Raw genomic sequence first — 21,901 nt, 5'->3', positions numbered from 1 at the left:
TGCTGTCCTTTCATCCCCAGTTGTCAAAACACACATGGCAATAAAGCCTTGCACAACTCTGCAGGTTTTCAGTAAACATGTGCACCACTGGGGCATGCCTGAACTGTGTGCACACGTGTGCATGTGTGTGTGTGTGTGTGTTTAGGATAAAGATCCACTTCCACAGCTGAACACCTGGCTCTTTGTGTTTCTGTATGTGTGTGTATGTGTGTCTGCATGAGGGAAAGGATAGGGTGATGACAGGGGGAATGAGCTGCAGGGCAGCGCACACACATTAATACACACACACACACACACACACGAAGAAGGAGCTCTAAGAGAGCATATGCGTGTTTGTATGAGACAGCACTCACTATTAACTCCACTATCATCCTGTCTGCAAACAAAAAGTGCCTCTGAATGGTACCTACATCCAATTTCTACATCCGTTTCCAGGGCTACAAACCAGCAAGACAACCAGTTGTAGTTGTTATTAATCCTCCATCGGTTTCAATCTGAATGCCTGAGAGCCAATTAAAGGCACGTCTGATTGAGTGCACCACAGGACCTTCGCAAGGCCAAGCTCAAATGAGTTGAGTCTGGCATGCAGACATGGAGAGAGTGGAGGGGGAGAGCAGAGGGGTTAAAGAAATGGAGTTAAATTAGCTTTAGCCCAACGCCAGGCTGCAATTGCCTGACTATTGATGTAAATTAAAACTGCTGTTTTAACATATTAATTCTGACCAGCTGCTTCATGGAGGTGATTCTGCTGCTGACCCCACGTCTCCCTTAAGCTGGACCTGGTCCATACCAATGCGACTGTCCAAGTGTGTTAAGCAGCCCAGTAGGCTCATTTGCCAATAATTGAAACTGGGGATGTAATCAAATATGAATACATTATTTGGATTGAACAGGTATTAAATGTCTACATGGATATAAACACAGATATGCAAGTAAGCATGATGCATTTACAGCATCTTTAGCATCTTGGTCACGTTTGTGGTGGTTTAAATTAGGCATATACAGTATTTATACTGTATAGAACAGAACTAATCATTAGAAAAGGTCACCTATGTAATTGCATGTGCAGAATGGTAGAAAAAAAAAAAAACCCTTTCCAGTTTAGGTCATGCTGTCTTCATGTTTAAATCCAGATACTGATACAGATATGGATATTTGGAGAGCTAAACAGATACAGAGAACTGCACTGACAAAAACATGCGGATACAGCTGAGACATACAACGGACAAAGAAAAGAGAAATCTAATGTAAGCACACAATATAAAGGTCTAAATGTGCATCGAGGATAAATCCATTTCAGGCAATATACAAAGAGACCCTGTTTATATGTCATCATCTCCTGCATTACATCTGAGAGCTGTGAGGAAGACAGACTATCAAACCGACACCCACTTTCAGTGAATCTAGTAGCTGCTCTTCCAAATAAACCACCTTTCATTTGGAATCAAGCCATGATTAATATGTTTTATTTCCCAGAGTGCTTGATGGAGAGGAGCAAATACGGGCTTGTTCACCTCAAGGAGGCACTTGAGAGATGGGAGGGAGAAAAGCTTTGAGAGGGTGTTAGTGGATTAAGAAAAAGGGAGAAAACCCCTTAAAGTGGAGTCTAAGATTTATGGTTTGAGTGTCAAGGATGGATGCCAACCTCCTCTCTATAGAGATAGCAGTCCATATAAGGAAGATGTTCTTTCTGTATGGAGCATTTGGTTAATATGACTGAGACTTTTGCTCCCATCTGCAGAAGTCCTGAGAGAAGTCAAGGTTACCTCAACCTGGTCATTTTACTTGGTCACTGTGTAAAAAGCTTACATCTAGATATATATCCTCATACAATACATAATTCATAGCCTTACAACATGAGTATTCAAAATAATACAGGTTTAAATAAAACAAATCGATGAACTAATGAGGATCATCATGGGAAGTGTTATGAGATGATAAAAATAATACACAGAATCAGATTTCAATTCAAAACCAAGTTATTTCCTTAAGCTCACATAAGCCTAAGCTTTACTGGTTATAGATAGCAGATCTAAAGTCACTTAAATTATTTAGCATTTCCAAATGAATGAGCAAAATTTATTGGTTATCATATTGGTTTCGATTATAAGACTTCACCATGCCTTTTATCCAACCATATACATTTCATTAGCATTATATTATACTATCATCTCTAAATCATGAGACAGAACAAAATAATGATTTATGCGATCTCTACACTTTTATTAACTACTGCAGTGTTTCTCAATCCATGCATAACCCTGCCTTGTATATTTTGCTGCTTTTATTGTCAATTCTTTTCTCACCTCCTGCAGGTTTGAGGCACCAAACAAATTCATGCTGGTTATGTCAACAGAAACCTGACTTTTATTCCTCTCAGCATGTATTACAAGGGTGGATAAATTATGAATTTATCAGCTATACATCAGACAAGTTGAATTGAAAAACTGTAAGTTGTAGCTAATGTAATATACATCCAGAAGTGCTGCTTTTATGTCATGTATTTTGTTTTGATTTCTACTTATGATTTGGTTTATTATGCACCATGCCTTGTTTCTGTCTCCGCCCCTATACTGTCATTGGCTTGATACTTATTGTGTTCGTCTGTTCTGTGTTTCGTACATGATTAGTTTCCCTTCATATATCTTCTGTCTCTTACTGTTCTGATTAGATGTTCCTTATGATACCAAGCTATTGGTTGTTGTGTCTAGGTCACTGTCCTCATAGTTTTGACCTATACCTGTATAGAAGTTTATACATCTGGATATGCCTGTAATAAGCCTATCATATGCCTATATTGAGCATATTGATTTTACACACTTGTATGCTGCCTCATGTACTGTGGTTCAGTTCAAAGGGAAAAGTGGTAATGCTTGGTAAAGTATGAAATTATGTTTATAATCCTATTCATATCAAATTTCTCATGTTTGTGCTGTTGACAGAAAGTCATCAGTCAATGTAGGTGTTCTGTCCTCAGGTCACTTGATATAGTTAATGATGAGGTGTTACTTATAGCAGAAGGCTTATATAACACCATTGTGCTGTTTTCTTCTTTCCATTTACCTAATGTATGTGTTCCTGATACTGGAAATATTACCTGTCGTCCATGCACGCTAATTAGTCTGACTAGCAAAAAAAAGAAAACTTTCACAGACTACAGTTTGGACAATGTGTGTACTGCAGCAGTTGATGGGATTCAGAACATGTAGCGTGTTATGATTAAACATAAATACCATACTTTTACTTTATAAAGGTCAAAAAGGAGTTGGGCTCTTTTCTAGAACAATGAATAAAAAAACTAGTAACTCAGACACAAAATTTGCTTCCCCCATGACTTGGACCCATGAATTACCCAGCATTCTTACAGTATGTCACCGGCCCGTCTCAGCTCCTCAGACAGGAAGAGAAACCAAACAGGTTATGAGTAAGAAGCTTGAAGCAACATAGGTACGGGACAGACCTTTGTCTCCCCTGAGCATACATTACCCAGCATTCTTAGGTCACCTCACCCGTTCAGACTGGTAAAGCATCATCTATCACAACAGCACCTCCTATCACATGTCTTTGTGTCCTTTCTCAGCCTCTGCTGGTTAAGGCATAAGGCAACGGCCAGCCTCTGCCCTCCTTTCTCTTCTAATTACACCCCACTGGATTCAGAGAGCAAGAGCAAGCCTGCTGCTATTTGTGGTAATTAGTGCACAATGTGTGCTGTCGACATGCAAAAAAAAGAAACCCTTCTGCCTTTCTGCTCCAGAGGCCAACACAACAACAAGCACCTTGCAGCGGCCGTGAGAACATTAGCTTTCCGCCTCCCTATACCTCTCTCTCTCTCCCTCTCTCTCTCTCTCCCTCAGCTACTCGTGTCAAATCTCGGTCCCTCCGAACAAAATCTTAATAATTAACTGGCAAATTTTTAACATGATTGCTTGTGACACACCTACTCTGGTAATTATTGCTTTGAGGCCATGTGCTGATGAAATTAATGCATTCGTTGCCCTAACAAATTAGCATAACTCATGCAAATGGCCCACATTTTGAAGCCACTTGTTAAGACCAGGCAGAAAAAAAAACAAGGAAAAAAATAACAACAGCAGCAACATCAAGAAGAAGTGGCATTAATAAAATGCAGATGCTTTTTTTCCTCACTAAAGCCATAATAGCTGAAGGCTCTTAATTTTAACCACCGGTGAGCAGAGCAGAGCGCTGTATTGCTTTATAGCTTAGCACTGCACGATTATCATTATCATCATCGCCGTCATAGCTGATCTACAAGTGCATCGTTCTGAGAGTGAATATTAAATGGGCACCATAATGCAGACATTAAAAGGTTATTATGCTGATGCATTAGTTGATGTTGAGTGCTGCTGAAACATCATCAGTTTGATGAGGGCGCGAACTGCCTCTCGCATGGCTGCTGTGCTGTACGTCAGGCTCGGATAAAAACGACTTTCACACTCTGACTGCTTTTAATAATTCATCTCTCTCCAAACTGGACATAAGTAGAAGAACACACGTCAATATCTACAATCACAGTCAGATTCAGAAGTCTGCACAATAAGTGCATCAGTTTTCAGGATCTAACAGCAGATTTTACTCACACTTATCACTCGAGAAGAATCTGTATTTAAAACTCACTTTTTGCTTGTGGGAAACAAAATCAATGTGAATATCCTATTCACACACTGAATATTCATGCACGTTAACTGTGTCATTTCTACAACCTTTTATAATGCCATACACACCTACACAAACAAAACAACAGCAACCAACATGTTATATTACAAGGACATATTATTATTAAGATTATTCATTAGTATTAGTGTCAATACATAATGCTAGAATGTTCTACACAAAATCGCAACATAACTTTCTTCTTCAAATTATTATTACTATTATTATTATTATTATTATTATTATTATTATTATTATTATTATTATTATTAAATGATTTTTATTCCAATATTATTTTAATATTCCAAAGATTATTTTTTATTAGTTTGGTTATCAACCTTAAATATTTTAGACCTGAATTGTTTCTGAATGAATTTTGTTTAGAAACTTTTATTTTATTCCAAATGCATTCCAAATTAAATCTACAAACACCTTAACATTTTTTTTTCTTTTAATGAAAGAAAATAAATAAATAATAATAAAAAAAAAATCACACTGCTTCACTCACTGCTGGATCACACAACATTCCTAAACTACATCATTTTTAAAGTCAAAGAACATTACTTATTTTTATTTTTTTTTTAGCATTTTGGTAAACTACTTTTAATGAATAAAAAAAATCTAAAGAATCAGTTTTGCAAATGTTATCGGTGAAAACCAGATGAAGCCACACAGTAGCCTTTTTTTTTTATTATTTAATAATTAACGTTTAATGTTAAATAGAACTAGAGAAGATGTTGTGTGGTGGGGTGATTATTAGAGAAATAAATTCAGTACACATTAAATGTTCCCTTTTTTGGGTTGAACTTTATGCTAAAAGGTTACGGTTCCCATTCTTCCTCACTCACACCCAACGACGCTTCTGCAATACTGATGGAATATTAGGTCAGATGATGTGTTATGTGTATTGTATGAGTTGGAAAGCTTATTGAGCACACGCAGAGGCGTATTGTGATTTCTTCTAACTGGGCTGTGTGTGTGAATGCTTGATGTTATATATTATTTCTTTGGCTGCCAAAGTAGGGTGGCAACTGAGGTTAATGAAGAGGAGGAGGTAGCCCAGTCCTGCCATGCTGTAGATCTGCCTCTGATGATATGTATGTCTACTAGCATGTGACACGTGTGTGTAAGTAATATGAGACAGTACTCTGTGTGTGTGTGTGTGCGTGTCACAGCAGGAGATGAAGCAGTGAAAGCTTCAAATTGTGGCTTTAACAAGATTTTAAATGTGAACAGAATGGCTTAGCACATGCAACCAGTGTCTCATGCTCATAATGCTCTGACACGCCACATGTCCTCTCACTATATGATATTAAATAGCAATTTAATTGACAACAGTTGTATCTGATTATGTAGCAGCGGCAGCGGCACTCTAGACAGACTATTTTTCATACTCAAAAAGGTAAAACAAACAACAGAGCCGCTCATTCATCCTTCATAACCACGCTATCCTGGTCAGTGTCATGGTGGATGACTCTCAGAGCATATCTCATCACATCTTTAATAATCGGAACTTTTTAACTTAATTGACTAGCAATGCTAGTGTGATTGAAGACAACAAGATGGGAAATCAATTCATTTCAGTGTTTACACAGGCTGAGAACGAATGCAGTTCATTTTGCAGACTGCTTTTGATAGCTTTGACTTCTCACAGAAACGAGCTTGTTAACTAGCACAAAGACCGTTATTCATGCTACATGAATGAGGTTTCAGTTTCTAGTAAACATTTCAACCATCAATTAGCTTGTAAACTATCAACATAATTCAAAAAGCTATATTGTGGCAGGTATATTGGTTAATTAAACCAAATTTGCAGCAATGCAGCAATATTTAAGCAATACTGCATAAGCATGAGTTCTGGTTAAACAGATTATTGGCCGTGATCCGGCAATCAGCACAACAATACCCCACGAGTGTTGTAGCTACTCACAGCCGTTCTGATATCGACTATAACCACATGATTCCACATGATTATTTTAAATAAATCCTGCAAAATCCACACTCCCTTTGTAGCATGTTGGCTAACTGCCTATCACGCTCACTTTTTTTTTTACATTCCCATTAAAGAAGTTTCAGGTGAAATTGGTGGTCCATGCTTCCTTTTTATGTTCATCTGACAGGCTTTTATATTCATTCATTCATTCATTGTCTATACCCGCTTATTCCTAGGACTCCTAGGGTCACGGGGGTCTGCTGGAGCCTATCCCAGCGCACATAGGGCGAAAGGCAGGGGTACACCCTGGACAGGTCGCCAGTCCATCGCAGGGCCAGGCTTTTATATTTTAAGTAAAAAAGTATATTATTATTATATTCCTGAAATGTATCACCAACTCTTCTGTGATAACCGTTTCAAACTGGGGAGTAGAATTTTACCTGGTAAAATCTCATGGAAACATCTCAGTGAGGTTATTGTGAATATAAACATTCTTGGATATCAGCTCGACCAATCAAATTAGTGCTCCAGAACCAACTGTTTACTACAATTGTATTAAAGGTTATTTTGACGGTTGCCATTTCTTCTCCCACATATCACCAGAGTAGTATTTGACCATTTAATTATTATCGTAGTACATTTAGTACATATAGTACCATTTGTGATTTCTAAATGTTTTCTTTAATGTTACATTAAGAACAACAACAACACATGCTGCTGCTTTATTTGGTCAGAACTTTCTATTCTCTCTCTCCTCTCTCTTCTCTCTTTTTTGCTTTAGAAGCAAGATCTTATGTTTAAAGGAGTGGTCTAAGTCTCAAATGCTCTAAACAAACAAACAAACAAAAATAAATTAATTAATTAATAAATAATTTTCTAAAAAAGGGACTGGCTACAGTAAAAGAGTAAACAACACGCATAACCAGATAACTGATTTAAGCAGGTGCACAACCTGTGTCAGTATAAAACTTTTGGGAATTTTTGTCACCGACTCAAAATACAGCACAAATTGCTCATTGTTCTGTGTTGGACATTGGGTAGGATTTTAATTCAAATTGGGTTCTACACATAAATACACTAGTAGGATCAACAGAAGAGATATTGCTGCACAATAAAGCTGAATCTGTGCACAACCTTTTGAGACATCTGCAAAATTGGAATTTCAAGTCACTTAAAATGTGCAGAAATATGAGCAGAAGAAAGAAATTGTGTATTCCTAGAGATTTAGGGGACATGGAACCAGCACCAGGAAATGGTGATGGTAGCGAGTAGGGTTGGGGGTGTGTCTCCTGAAAAAAAAAAAAAAAATGGTGTATGACGCTACTGATTGAATACTGTGTGTGTGTGTGTGTGTGTGTTCACTCAAGAGTAAGGTGAAGGGAAGAGTGCTGCTCACTTTGCTCGAAATTGTTTTGCACGCTCAGTGTCCCCGGCCTGCCTCGCTCAGCTGCCCCAAAGGCTCGGCGAGGCAACAAAAGCTGAAAATGACTCCCATTTAAAGGGTATTGGGTTGCATTACCCTGGTCAGGTGGGAGAGTCTGCAAGCCATTATGGAGGGTTGTGGAGGCCACTTGGTGCTGCAAGGCGCAAAATAAGACAAAAATGAAAAAAAAAAAAAAAAAAAGAGAGAGAGAGAGACAGAGAGTAAGGGCAATAAAGAGCGAGAGGATCCCATGATCAGTCATGCTGGTGATATTACTGTTCTATGGCTCTTGAAATATGAGGAGACATATTTTAATATTTAGATATATCATTTAGATGAGCCAAGTTTAACACAAAACACAACACAAAAGAAACTCTAATGCCCCTGGGTTACAAAGCCTAAATGGAGCTATTATTTGTTTTGGCACGATAATCATCAGATGGCAACTAATGCACACTAACGTTAAGTGGGCACATAATCTATTGCAAAATCTATACTGAAGTGTAGTCAGGCCAGATACGACAGAGAGCCATGGCCTTTTGAATGCTATTTTGTACATAATTTACTACTATTAGTGTTAGGGTTAGGTCTTCTTCATCTTCTAAAAAAAAAAGATAAAAATTGAGTAGTCTCTATGTCACTGAGTAAAGACAAAAGCCTGAGGGATAAGTGACTGTGGAGGACATATGGGCTATAATGAAATAATTCTTCTTTTCTAAATTGTTCCAATAAACCAAGAGTCCAGATGAAGGGCTGGCAGGTGCATTAAAAATGGCATGGGCAATTTTTTTTTTCCCCAAATTCATCAGAAATGTGCCTTTCATTAGATTTTTTTGTTCTTTTCCATTTGAATGTGTTGCCATTTGTATGTTTGATGTTTGTTTTCTGCTTTAAGGTTTTGTCCCTTTGTGTGCTGGTTGTGGTGGAGCTACAGAGCCAGCTCTGAGCCACAGGAATCCTCAGGCCTGGATCCACCATGCATGATAGCTCTGTGCACTCTATGGACTACGACGTGCCTGTTGCTGTCATCGGTGGTGGAGAGACGATATGATCATTCTGGACAGTTATGTGTCTGTGCACACATTGTGGATACACAGCACAGTGTTCAGTCTGTTGTTGCGTGGCAGCATTGCAGCTGTACAGGCTGTGTGGGACATATACCCGCATAGGCCTTTAGTGGACTATGAGCAGCTACACCACCAGAGGAATCTATGGGTTTGTTTTTTCTGTATTTTTTTTTTTTTGTATTTATTTTTTGTGAGAAAGGTGCTATATAAATTAATCATATTATTATTATTATTATTATTATTATTATTATTATTATTATTATTATCATCATCATCATTATTGTAATAATGCACTCTCCATGAGAGGGTCCTCATAACAGCTTTTTTTTTGTACCTTTATCATCCATCTTCTACATTGAAACATGAATTATCATTTAAAAACATAAACATATGATAAGGCGACTAAAACTAGGATATATTGTTATAGACTTGTGCATGTAAACTTGGAGCATTTTGTGGTTTATATATAAATATACATATGGACAATTTTTATTTTTGTATAGAGACTGAGTTTCCTGATAGAAATGTTTTTGATTCACATATGGTACAACATTTTAGTTGGGTTTTAAACTCATACATGGATGACTGAAGGATTGAATCTGTTTACCAGTTCTGCTGAAGCACCTCAGAATAAGACTTAAAACATCTTTAAACACATTTAAATGAAGCAACATGTCTGCAAACCTTCACAGACAAACTGAGTTTCATGATTCAAAGGTTTTCATGCTTCTAAAGTTTTCAAAGAAAATCCACAAAAATCCACTTCTCCAAGTGCAAGGCAAAACACAACAAAACAGTTAACATCCTTGTGCATTTGATCCTCCAGTCGGTTGACATAAAAGTAAACCTTCTTCCTGGAAGGAAAAAAAACAACAACTGGTACACACTCTTTGAGATTCTAATGTAGTCTCTACTGTTTACTGCCTTCCTCAGAGTTCAGCTGGAACGTTAGCATGAATACACACTTAAAATCATAACGTGGGCCAACCGGAAAGTAGGACACTGTGCCACACACACGTGCTGTACCGAAGTGCTGACCTCCTGTGTGTCGCCACATCAACATCTGTCATTTCCCACAAATGAGTTCCTGCAGTGCCGCGTGATATGGCCTCATGGAATTAGCATCATGGAGGTATTGGGGGACTGAGCGCTAAATTTCAGCTCACACACTGAATATGCATTGGGAAATTACATCGCTCACCTCCCGTGCCAAATATTATGATCATTTATTTTACCCCCCCACCGTGGGTGTCCTGGCACATTATTAGCAGATAATCCTACGGCATATAAAACGCATAACCAACATGGCCGCGCTTAAACCAGGCCCAACCGGAGTGGGAGAGAGAGCTGATTGCTCATTAGTTCTATTAGTGGGCTGAATCGGCTGGTTTCGCTCTGTTCCAGGAGACGATGACTATTAATGACTTAAATACTCACTGCTGGGAGAGGACAGAACGGCCCTGCTAACACACTGAACATGTACACATTCAAGATTTGTGATGGTGGCCTTGTGCTTCAATCCAACTGGCAAAGTTTATAACGCCTTGGCCTGGGAAAACTATAAACTAAACAGCAGGCAAGTTTCTTCTTCTTATGTGTCCAAATTTACCAAGCCTAAGATTTTCATGAAGGTGTTCCTGTATGCGTGACAGCAAAGACGATGATAAATGCTGAAAGTAGCAGCACTAAAACACGAACACAATTGATTGTGAACTGAATAAAACATACTGGGGTGTGCTGTTACAGGAAATTAATCAACAGTGGAGTGAGACAACACGCAACGAACAGATTCATTCATACTCATTATCCATTTACACTTACATTTAATGTTATTACTAATGTTATAAGAGCTATAAGCAGACATTTTTTTCACCAGTCTTTGTATATATTCTGCCACTCATCTTTCCGAAGAATCTGGACTCTCTTGTAATGTTAAAACTTGTTGACTGTTACAAACTGACACCACACTACTCCTATAAATGTTACATAAAGCAGCACCATATCAATGATTCAGTGTTTTTCTTTATTCAATAACATCATTCTTTCTAATCCACTTACTGTTATCTTTAGATCATGTGAAGTGTATGTTTGTTGCTATAGCAACCATAATGTATCAGAACAAAAGCATTAACATCAGGTTGTGATTTTTAATTATATCCAAGACTCCTGTCAAAGCTGCTGTTATAGAAAATTACTACATATGATGGCCTTACCTCTGCATTACACAAGCGACACTTCAGCTGATCCTCGCTCTTCAGCCCCTAAAATAAAATGAAAAAAAGAAAAAGCAAAGCAAAGAAAAACAGATTACAAAGCTTGTAACAAGTAAAGTGATCTATCACATTTTTAAATTAAAGACTATAAGATTATAGTTTTAACCAAACTTTCAATTTCTGTGATCATGCACCGGCAGAGAGATATGCATAATTGAGAAGAGTTGATATATAGAATACTTTATGCACTACATGTAATTTAATTACCTAAATAATTAAGGACCTCATAGTAGAAAAGCTACTCATTAACAATTAGCCAGATTTATCCTTCTAAATGCTGAACGTGGTAATGGAAAGACACGCAGAGAGAGCGAGGGGACAGAGAGAGAGAGAGAGAGAGAAAGAGAGAGATGGCTAAATCCAGAGCTTATATGCCTGACATGCGGGAGCTCATTTTGATAGATGTTAATGGCATATAATTATGGAACAGTGCTATTAAGCGATGCGATTTTACAAGGGGCCCGTTGCCCCCTGGCGCACTGGCCTGATTGCTGAGAGTGTTTGGCTAATGAATGGAAATGCATGTGTGTTTGCAATGATGAGAATTATCAAGCCATGAGAGAGTGAGAGAGAAATATGACATCTAAACCCGTCCACTTAGGATTACTCTCAGCACACGGAGTCCACTTAACCGCACACATTCTTCATACGCCCACCGAGGCACGGCCGCGTCACAAACGCAACACTCACGCCTCAACTGTACGAGTGCAATACAGTTCAGTTTGATCATAAGAGCTTTCAATATGAGGTGGAGAGACAAAAGAAAAAAAAAGATCAGATGATTTTTTCAACAAATGAACCCTGTTCTGAACCCTGTAATTAAGCTACATTAAAAATAAACCTCTCCAAAATTTCATCCTCCTGTTTATTTACAGAACAGAAATAAAAGACTTAAAGTTCGTGAACACAAATATATAATGTATTATGTTACGCCAATATCTCTAAATGCAATGTGCTGAATGCGGGGAGCTTAAGGAACTGTGGTTAAGTTACTTTTACTGAATCCAGCATATAAAACTGTTTTATCCTTGCAAGCAGGTCTTTGAAAAATCCTAAACATCATTTAGCCAAGGCCACTTCTCAGAAGCCAGTGCCGAGCGCGGGCTAAATTTAGGCAGTTGTTAGCATTTTACAGACTGCACTGCATCTGGCCAACCATAATCATATCCACTATTTTTCCCTTGTCATTTGCTCCATAACTCTGAGGTCTATTTCATATGGATTGAATTACATATTTTGAAAAGAGTATTATTTTTCACGTAAGATCACTTCCATTAACTGCAGCAGACTGAAAACAGATGTCAGCCCTTTCATAGCAGAATGGAAAACATATTCATATGTCGGTATATGGAGCGAATGATTGCGGTGGTTTTGACATGAGCTTTATGCTGAGCAGTAATGGATGATATTGTTCTTGTTCTGTGGTATCTCAATCCAGTATCAACCCTTTTTGTCTTTTCAGGGATAAAATGACCTGTTTTAGGAGAACAGAACTATTTTTATTTAGATGGACTATATGTGTTTGGCTCAAAATGCTCTAAATAAATATGATGATTCATTTAACTGGAAAAAAAAAAATCCCTTTCTTCTCATTCATTCATTTATTTATTCATTTTTGTCCTTACATTATGGTCCTCCAAAGTGGAGGAATTAATGGAAGGCGGATATTTTTCTAATGTAGTTGCCAATAGCTGAAATAAAGATATAGTTTATTTTGTCCCAATACCCTAAAATTAAAAAGAGATGGCTCAGTGGGCTGTCTATTGCTATATACACTGCCTACACTGCAAGCCTGATCCTGATTTCACTTGTCCTAATGCCTCCTACGTCCTTGTACTCTGCCGAGAGTCTCTCTCTCTTTACCAGTAACGGCCTGCTCCTAATGAGGGTCAAAGGTCATTGAGCTGTGTGCCTAGAGGAGGCAGGATCTCCCAGGCCCACTCAGTCACTGACTTGGGCCCTATATTTAAATCAGGCCTCTGGCACTCAGCTGCATCTTTTAAGTACTTCCTGGTTGTTAATTAGTTTTTGTGTCACGCTATTTGTCTCTCTGTGCCCGGTTGGGCTTTGTGGTAGGGGTGGTTTGAGGGGTGGGGGGTGGATTGGCCTAAAAAAGATGGTGAGTGCATGCAATTTTTCTCTCCACCATGACAGAGACACAGAAAATGCTGTTCAAAAGCAACTACAATGCAAACTCTGTATCTCATCCACCTACATAACACACAAGAAAAGCAAATAAAAGCATTGTGAGTTGTTTTGGTCACAGCTGTTTGGGTCATGACTAGTGCTTTGTCATTACTGACCAGTCAGTAAATGTTCTTCGTGAACTAAGATAGGGACATTGCTTTATGATCTCTTTTTTCTTCACCCAGGCTGCTTTTAAGAGTAGTATCAGTAGGCCTACATGCTCTCATTGGAAGCTTCATGGCACAAAGCACTCACGAGTCAAATGGTTATTGGATTACATGTTCTGGCTTCATAAAATGCGGTTAAGAGGCACTTTAGGTGGACGCGGCTGACCTGCTTTTCGGGGAGATATCTATCAGACGAGAAGTGACAGGTCAATCACTGAGTTCAGCATGACTGTCAGAGGTGCACAACTCCTTCTACTTTCCTGCTCCCTTCTCTTTGCTCCTGTCTCCACGCTTCTCATTTTCTTTCCTCTGCTAGTCTCACCATTGCTCTGTCCTCCTCCCCTTTTTTCTTTTCCTCTCTTACTGTATGCCCTCCTCTCCTCTTCTCTCCTCCTCTTAATTTTTTATTTTCTCTTTCTTCTGTTTACAGAGTATAACAATATAGTTGTATAAATAAGACCTGCTTGGTTGCAACTCCTAAAGTTGGTAGTACTTGACCTAAGTAACTGAGCAAGGCATATCTTATATATAAAGGCTAACTATTCATTCATTCGTTTTTTTCATTTGTTCATTCAATGCTCGTCAGGGGAAAACTGGGTGTGAGAAACCCTGGATCACACACGTGCACACACACACACACACACACACACACATACACACATTTGTTCATACTTTGTGGCAAATTACCAGCATGTTTCTAGGGGTTATTAGGAAACCATAGAACAAAGATATGGGGAAATGTGTGAAACTTTACACAGACAGAAACTCGATACAAATTGGCAACAACCAAGTTAGGTTGAAGTGGCGGGATGTGGTAGTATAGTGTTTAAGGTTTTGGACTGCTGCTTGGAGGGTTGTAAGTCCAAGCTGCCACCACCAGGCCCCTGAGCAAGGCCCTTAACCCTCAATTGCTTGGTTGTATAAAATGTAAGTCACTTTGGATAAGGGCTTCCAAATGCCAGAAATGTAAATGGTACACATTCCTCTTTTTGTCCAAACATTATCCATCAAATAAACAAAACATATAAATATTTAGTGTCAGTACACTAGTAGTAAGTGACTAACTAAGGAGACAATGGCTTCCATTCTTGTGTCTTTTCCTCCCCTTTTCTTGTTTCTCTTCTCTTCTCTTCCCTACCTCCCCTGCTTTTTTCCTGTTCTCTTCTCTTTTTTATTATTTTACATTGTGTACTGCTTTCTCTTTTAATTTCACAATTTAAATGTATTGTATGACACGTGTGTGTGTGTGTGTGTGTGTGTGTGTGTGTGTTTGAAACGCACAGAAAAGTCTCTGGTACATAACAGCTATAGGACAGATGACTCCTGTATCATGCCAACACTCACTATTGCTACACACATGAGCTTTTCAGCACTTAGACACTCTAATGCGTCTTTCAGCTGCACACATCGAGTGCTACTCTGGGTTTGTCAAATACAGCAAATGGTTTAACCAAACACCAGAGTAATTTTAGCCCGAAATATGCGGGACAGATTTTAAAAGTTCATAATGATGTGTGCACAGTTTAAGTGATATATTATTTCTGTGTGTACAATAAGAAAACCCATTTATTATTTAGTGAGAAGAACAAAACGGAATCTCCCAGCATGAGCTAAGCAGGCTATAAAACGAAGACAAATCCTTTGTCACTTTGGAAAAATGTGTCTTTTGATCATCATAATCTCGCTGCGGATTTGAGTGCTCTATTTTGGAATAGTTTCGGCATGATGATGAAGGAGATCCGCTGGTTTCAATTTCATGTGGAAAACAACAGACGAGTCCTGTGCGTGTATATGTACGTGTGTGTGTGTGTGACTGGTTTGAAAAAGCATGCTGAGATTTGTGGCAGTCTTCAAATCAGAGAGCCAGTGTTTATGAAACGGCAACTGCATAAACAGGATTTAGCGAGACTTTCATCAAAAGACGCAAAACCCATAAAGCAGTATTAACTGTTGGGACAAGCGATGGCTGTGTTGGCAGATTCCTGTCACAATCTAAACAACCAGTCCCAATCAAAAAGAGCTTTTGCCTTCATTTTATTCTTCTTTATACACTTTCATACTGGGAGGTCTTGCTAATTACTGCCATTACTTAAACATACTGAAGCTCCCTTTTTTCAGCTCTGACCTGCACATTCTTTGTCGGATGGAGATGCATGATTTGTGCTTAAGTCACTTTTCTATTGTGGCAATAAAAACTGTGCCTCTAGGTAGGAAGAACTGCTGTTACATCAATTTTCTGCAATATTTTTAGAGAAAGTTTGAGACATCCTCCATTAAGGATGTCTTTCTTCCTTTTTCCAGGGTTGAAATCCATTTGTGTTTGCACTGAGCATAGAGTTTAATTAAACAGAACTAACTACAACACCTATCGGCCGCAGTTAATCACAGCGATGGGCTATTGATGGCCGATGTGCAGCAATGATGAACGACACTGTGTGTGTATTCATCACTAGTCCTGGGGTGAGAGCAGCTCCCCTACCACCTCCACCTGCAGGACCTAACATAGCCTCGCGTACAAGATAAAAAACACCCAGGCATGCCTCCAACCAACATACCCAACCAGCCTTTCAGAAAGCCTTAATTAAAAAAGAAAAATTGCACGGGGGCAAAGAATGTGGAAGCTAACTTTCTACTTGCTGTCTTTTACTTCTTGTACATGCTGATTAGACCAAACTGTGCACAGAAAATGCATGGGTAAGTATTGCACTAAGACCAGGTGTGTGCTTGGCTGGACATACAGCTCATTTGGTCAGCACAGGTGTGCAAAATAAAGAAAGTTGGTGGTACAATAAACAATGCATACCGTTCTGACCCAAGTGAGCAGGCAACTATGATGCGCCATGAGGTTTTTACAGTCGCAAAACCTTTTCAGTTGTTCTCCGTCCACCAGCTGCACGTCTTTGCAGATGAAGCACTCAGGAGTTTCTGCAAAAAAACAAACAAAAAAAAAAAAACAGGAAATAAATAAATCTCAGCAAAAAAATGCTCATCAACACAGAACTAAAAAAACAGAAGAACACCACCTACTGTAAGTGAGTTTCTCCAATAGAGTGTGTAAAGTCATTTTAATGCAATACATAAATTCATGCCTACGGATCAAGAAAATCGGATCATTTTCATATCAAACATCTAAATGGGGGAAAATGTGATCTCATTGATTCTGACCTTGGCACAGATTTCAGTGGCTTGTGTATTTTAAAAGCTTCTGGTCTCATGGGATTTTCACACAAATCATTCTATAGAATTTACACAGAATAGAGTGAACAATAAAAACATTAGCAGCAGTTTTGCAGGCAGAGAAAGCTAAGAGAGCTATCAGAGGACTGCTTCCAGCACTAAAGTAACTAATGTAACTACTCTTTACATCCATATTGAGTAGAACAGGACCTCAGATCACAAATTGGGCTACACCAGCAGTGTCCAATCTTATCCACAAAAGAGGGGTTCAAGTGTTGTATTCCAATCTAGCAGGAGCACCACATGTTTCCACTTGTTTAATCAGTTACATTAACATGTATGGCATTTGGAACAGTTCCTTATCCAGAGTGACTTACAGTTATCTCATTTATACAGTGAAGCAGTTGAAGGTTAAGAGCCTTGCTTGAGGTCCCAGGAGAAGTAGCTTGGCAGTGCAAGATTTGAACTCACAACTTTCCAATTAGTAGACCAACAGACTCAACCATTGAGCTACCATTTCCCAGTTGGAATGAAAACCTGCACCCACACCAATTTTTCCTGAATAAGATTGGACACCTCTGTTCTACATCAGAAGACCACACCGGGTTCCATCCTGTCAGCTGAGAACAGGAAACTGATGCAGGCATAAAATTCAATCAAGTCAAGCCAACTATACAGTGTATATATATATATATATATATATATATATATATATATATATATATATATATATATATATATATGTATATATACTGTGCTGTCCATCTGTCCATCCATTTATTTATATATCCAGCCATCCATCTATCTATCCATCATGAATTTTCATTTTGTGTTGTGCTTGGTTGAAAGTCAGCATAGGTACTGAGAATTGTTTAAAAAAAAAAGGTTCAGCTACATCTCTCCACTAAAGGTGGGGTGGTAGCCACTTAAGTGGTCTCTGGATTGTTGATCAGAAGATCAGGGTTCAAGCCCCAGCACCGCCAAGCTGCCACCAATGGGCCCTTGTGCAAGGCCCCCAACCCCCACTGCTCCAGGGGCACTGCATCATGGCTGACCCTGTGCTCTGCCCCGAACCCTCCAAGGATGAAATATGCGAAGAAAGAATTTTACTGTGCAATAATGTACATGTGACAAATAAAGGCTACTTAACTTAATGTATCATCGATTTAAATTAATCAAACATTTTGTTGTGTCTGCTGTAATCATAAATAGCTAGGCTCATCCCAGGACTCCTATCCTCAATATGCTCATACAAGAGATCCTTTCAAAACACTTATTACTGTCTGCCTTTACTTTTCTACACTCATCCAGATTCCCTTTGTAGTCTAGATCCTCTTGAGGTTTCATCCTCATGTCATCTCCAGGAGTTTTTCTTTGACACTGTCGCCCCTGGCTTGCTCATTAGGTACTATATCTACATCCAGACTTCTGTATAGCTGCTTTGTGATAATGTCTATTGTTAAACATTTATAGAATCAGATTAAAATGAATTGAACTGTAATGACTCTTTGTAGTTGGATTCTGAAGTCGTGAACTGTGAGACCTGTTAAAATCAGAGTCTACTGAGTGTAATAAGCATACAGCTCTTCCAGCTCATACAGCTCTTGTTACTTTTTGTCTGTTACTCTGTCTAAACTCACTGTGATCCAGTGAGCAGGCTAGACACATAGATTGGCGAGCAGGGCGAAGAAATTCCAAGACACCAGAATGAGGTGACGGTGAAAAGGCAGATCCCATTAAAGTACTGGATAAGTTTGCTAACTACTATTTAGCTAGGCATAGTTTCAGGCATAGGAAGGATAGTGTGGGTGAGAGCTTTGATCACTTTGTGCATGATTTGTGACTCCTGCTGGGAGTATGTTGACCCAGATGGCATGTTGATAAACTCCATAATTGCGGGAGTGTGGGAAACGAAAGTACAGGAAAGGTTTTTGATAAGAGTGAAGACCTGGCAGATGAAATTTCTCAGCTGTATGAAATAATGTAAAAGCAAATCAAAACAGATGGATTAAACGTTTCAAAAGGGTCAGCAGGATTAATCAACCACAATGTCAAAAAGTCAAAACTACAAATCAGGATGCAAGGTTAGAATAGTCTGAACTGCAGGAAATCCTGCAAAATTCTCTCTATGTTCTTACCAAATCACTGGCTGGCTGGTTGCTGCAAACATGCAATAAAACACTTGGAAGCTGCAGAACCTTCTCTAGGTGATGAAATTATAGATATGAAGGTGACACAGACAGATGATATGGTAGCTATAGGTGAAAGAGATAAATGGACAGTGAAAGTCAAAATTCCCTCTCAGGTTGTGCACTTCAAAGAAAGACACATGTGCAAAGTGCAACACTTATTGTGGACTGCCACGACTGAGTTGAAGCGCTCAATCAAAGTGTTTATTCTGATCACAAGCTGCACCCAGTGGCCAGAGTTGGTCTCATCTTAAATGGCGCACATTTTATGAGAATGTGCTCTAAGTCTAATTATTAGTTTCCCCACAGAATAACACTGAAAAAGGCATGATAACCAGTGCTGGCAAGGCCTCATTAGTGCAAAATGTTCCAGCTGGACTGGATGTCTTTTCTGAACTGGCACAGAAATGGAACTTTGCCAGGCAAATGCGCAGTGTATGCTATGTGTTGACTGATGGCACCATTCAAAAGAAAGATGAGATGGTATAGAATGGTAAGTGTAATGGTATTAAACCATCTTCCATTATAGGTCAGTTCTTTGTTCTTTGGCAGTCATGTCCAGTGGGGGTGTCAGAACCTGTACAGACCAAAGTGATCTAAATAAAGAGATAATTAGGTGGGGGGTATTATCCCATGCATACCACAGAAGACACCGTCTCCAACATGCTGGTTGCTGAGTTATTTAAATTTGATCCATATGAGGCACTGTCGCATGTCACTACCTTTAATATGCCAGATGGGAGATTCAATTTGGTAGATGTTACCCTTCAGCCTCATAGATATCCTTTAACAATCATCTAGGATAGCAGGATGAAGGGCTTTGCCAGCGCTACAGGGATTATGGATGGAGCATCGATAATGGAGCAGCATGTTGCAATTCTCTGTAAAGTGCTTTTGCACCAGCTAGCTTATTTTCTACAAGGTTTCTATTTGTCAATCAGCAGTTCCAGATGTGGGATCATTGATGGCAGCTGATAGTCTGAAACCAAACACTTTGAAAAGTCAGGGCAGTTCTGTGCACGCTGTAAGTTACGCATTCCTCTATGACAGATTGTTTAGAGTGATGTAGAATTTGTAAATCAGCTGTTTCAGCAACAGGTATTTAAGAAGCTCAAGGACCTTTACTGTCCTTCACTGCTCATGTACGGTGATCCAACAACACTAGATTTGCCATCAGCAATATGCTTCTACAAGATGACCGGTTCATTGACATCTCAGATCATTAACAGATACAGACTCACATTCTGATCAGGCTGCATTGTGGACAGAGGTGGCAAGGAGTTCTGGTGTCATAGTAAGTGCTATTGTGACGGTATCATAGTTGCCAACTGGCCTTGGGCTGAACCTTGTTACCTGAGAAGGAGATACAACCACTAACTCTTCCAGAGCCCTTAATCAGGGTGTAACAAGACCAAGTGCCAGTCAAGCTCAGCCTGATAGCCAGTACACTGGCTATCAGATTGGTCAGATTATGAAAGATCCAGAGAGAATGGGTTTGAGCTGCATTGTTTTCTTCCAGAGGTTTTTTTTTTTTAATTCATTGGCTTTTTGTCTGCTTATAAATGTTACTAAATATAACACCTTTAGTAACCATAAAAAACTAAATTTCTATGTTTCACCTCATCTATAGAAAATTCTGGTCTAACACTGGTGAAAGAATGATGAAGACTGATAAAAGAAGAAGAAATCATCATCATTATTTTCAGCTGAATGCAGTCTCTAGTGTGTGTCCATTACTGGGTTAATGCAGGCATAATTTGTGCAACATTAACCATGCGCCGGGCAATTATTTGATTAGGCCACGCCGAGAGAGATGTGGGAGTAAATCTTCTACGGCTTGCCTCACACGCGCTGCTTATTACCTTGTCAATTTGTCATTTTGTCACACCTAACAGCGATTGATGTGAATCTGTTTTTGTCAAGTCATTAACAGGCTCATTCACTCGAGGTGCCGCCTCAGATAGGATCTAAACGGAAAATTATACGGGAACCGCCGTAAACAGAGAACAAATTAACTATCTGCGGCAAAAAATAAGCAATTACATCAGGCAACGGCTGCCCCTTAATGAACACTCCATCAGCCATGAACACCTAAGTGCTTTCAGGGAAAAAAAAAAATCATTATCTCATTTTAATTTGCTGTGTAAATATTATGGACTATAAGAGGAATTAGTAGTGGTACTTCTAAATAAGTCAGGCATTTTAAGGCTTCTGAGGGAAGAGATGGTTAGAGTAGCTTGGTGAGCAAACGCTTGATAACTAGAAACATGGTCAAATAAACAGAACGCATATTATATTAATTCAATACTTCTGGGCGACCGAAGTTTCAAATACAGATCCATTGTACATCCTTGATAGTTGCAATATTAATATAAGTGACTTTGCTCTACACACGAGACAGGAATTGCACTGTTAGTCATATTTCCTTGCCAGGGATAAAGAAGAGCTTTATTAGTTAAGTCATATGTTTTCTATTACAAATCTAAAGCCTAAGGGAAGAGTGTGAGAGGAGAGAGGAGAGCTGTTCTCATGCACACTGCCATGGAGGAGTATGTGCGAGTGTCTGTTTCTCGTCACCTTGTCAGGCACGTCTTCAGGCTGTCCCCAGACTGCACGGCTGCCCAACGCATGCCGCCATATACATCATATGTGGAGCTTAACGTCTATGAGGAATGCAAAAGAGGCCTTCTTCTAAAAGGGCACGTCATGCATCAGATCCTTAGACTCCTTAATTGCAGTCATATCTGCAACACGGACAGTTCTTTTAGAAAGGGAGCCATTACTAACTTTCTAAATACAATTACCTGAGGGATC

At 39.1% G+C, this 21,901-nt stretch overlaps 1 protein-coding gene across 2 annotated transcripts in view; it reads right to left on the bottom strand.

Moving 5' to 3' along the window:
* The window catches only part of LOC131362194 (uncharacterized), a 126,646-nt gene that overhangs the window by 89,776 nt on the left and 14,969 nt on the right, over nucleotides 1-21,901 (bottom strand). Inside the window, exons 2-4 of one of the 2 annotated variants that reach the window (XR_009206137.1) lie at nucleotides 16,525-16,646; nucleotides 11,308-11,355; nucleotides 8,001-8,181 (exon numbers count right to left, since the gene is read on the bottom strand). Coding sequence is in view for 1 of the 2 variants with exons in the window: in XM_058404038.1 (XP_058260021.1) it covers nucleotides 11,308-11,355; nucleotides 16,525-16,646 (170 nt within the window). In the remaining variant the exon portion in view is untranslated. The remainder of the gene's footprint in view (nucleotides 1-8,000; nucleotides 8,182-11,307; nucleotides 11,356-16,524; nucleotides 16,647-21,901) is intronic. The other variant, XM_058404038.1, reaches the window with a different exon arrangement.

The sequence above is a fragment of the Hemibagrus wyckioides genome, linkage group LG11 (assembly GCF_019097595.1).
Source record: "Hemibagrus wyckioides isolate EC202008001 linkage group LG11, SWU_Hwy_1.0, whole genome shotgun sequence".
In the NCBI taxonomy this organism is placed as follows: domain Eukaryota; kingdom Metazoa; phylum Chordata; class Actinopteri; order Siluriformes; family Bagridae; genus Hemibagrus; species Hemibagrus wyckioides.
This window is presented reverse-complemented; position numbering and strand designations above follow the sequence as displayed.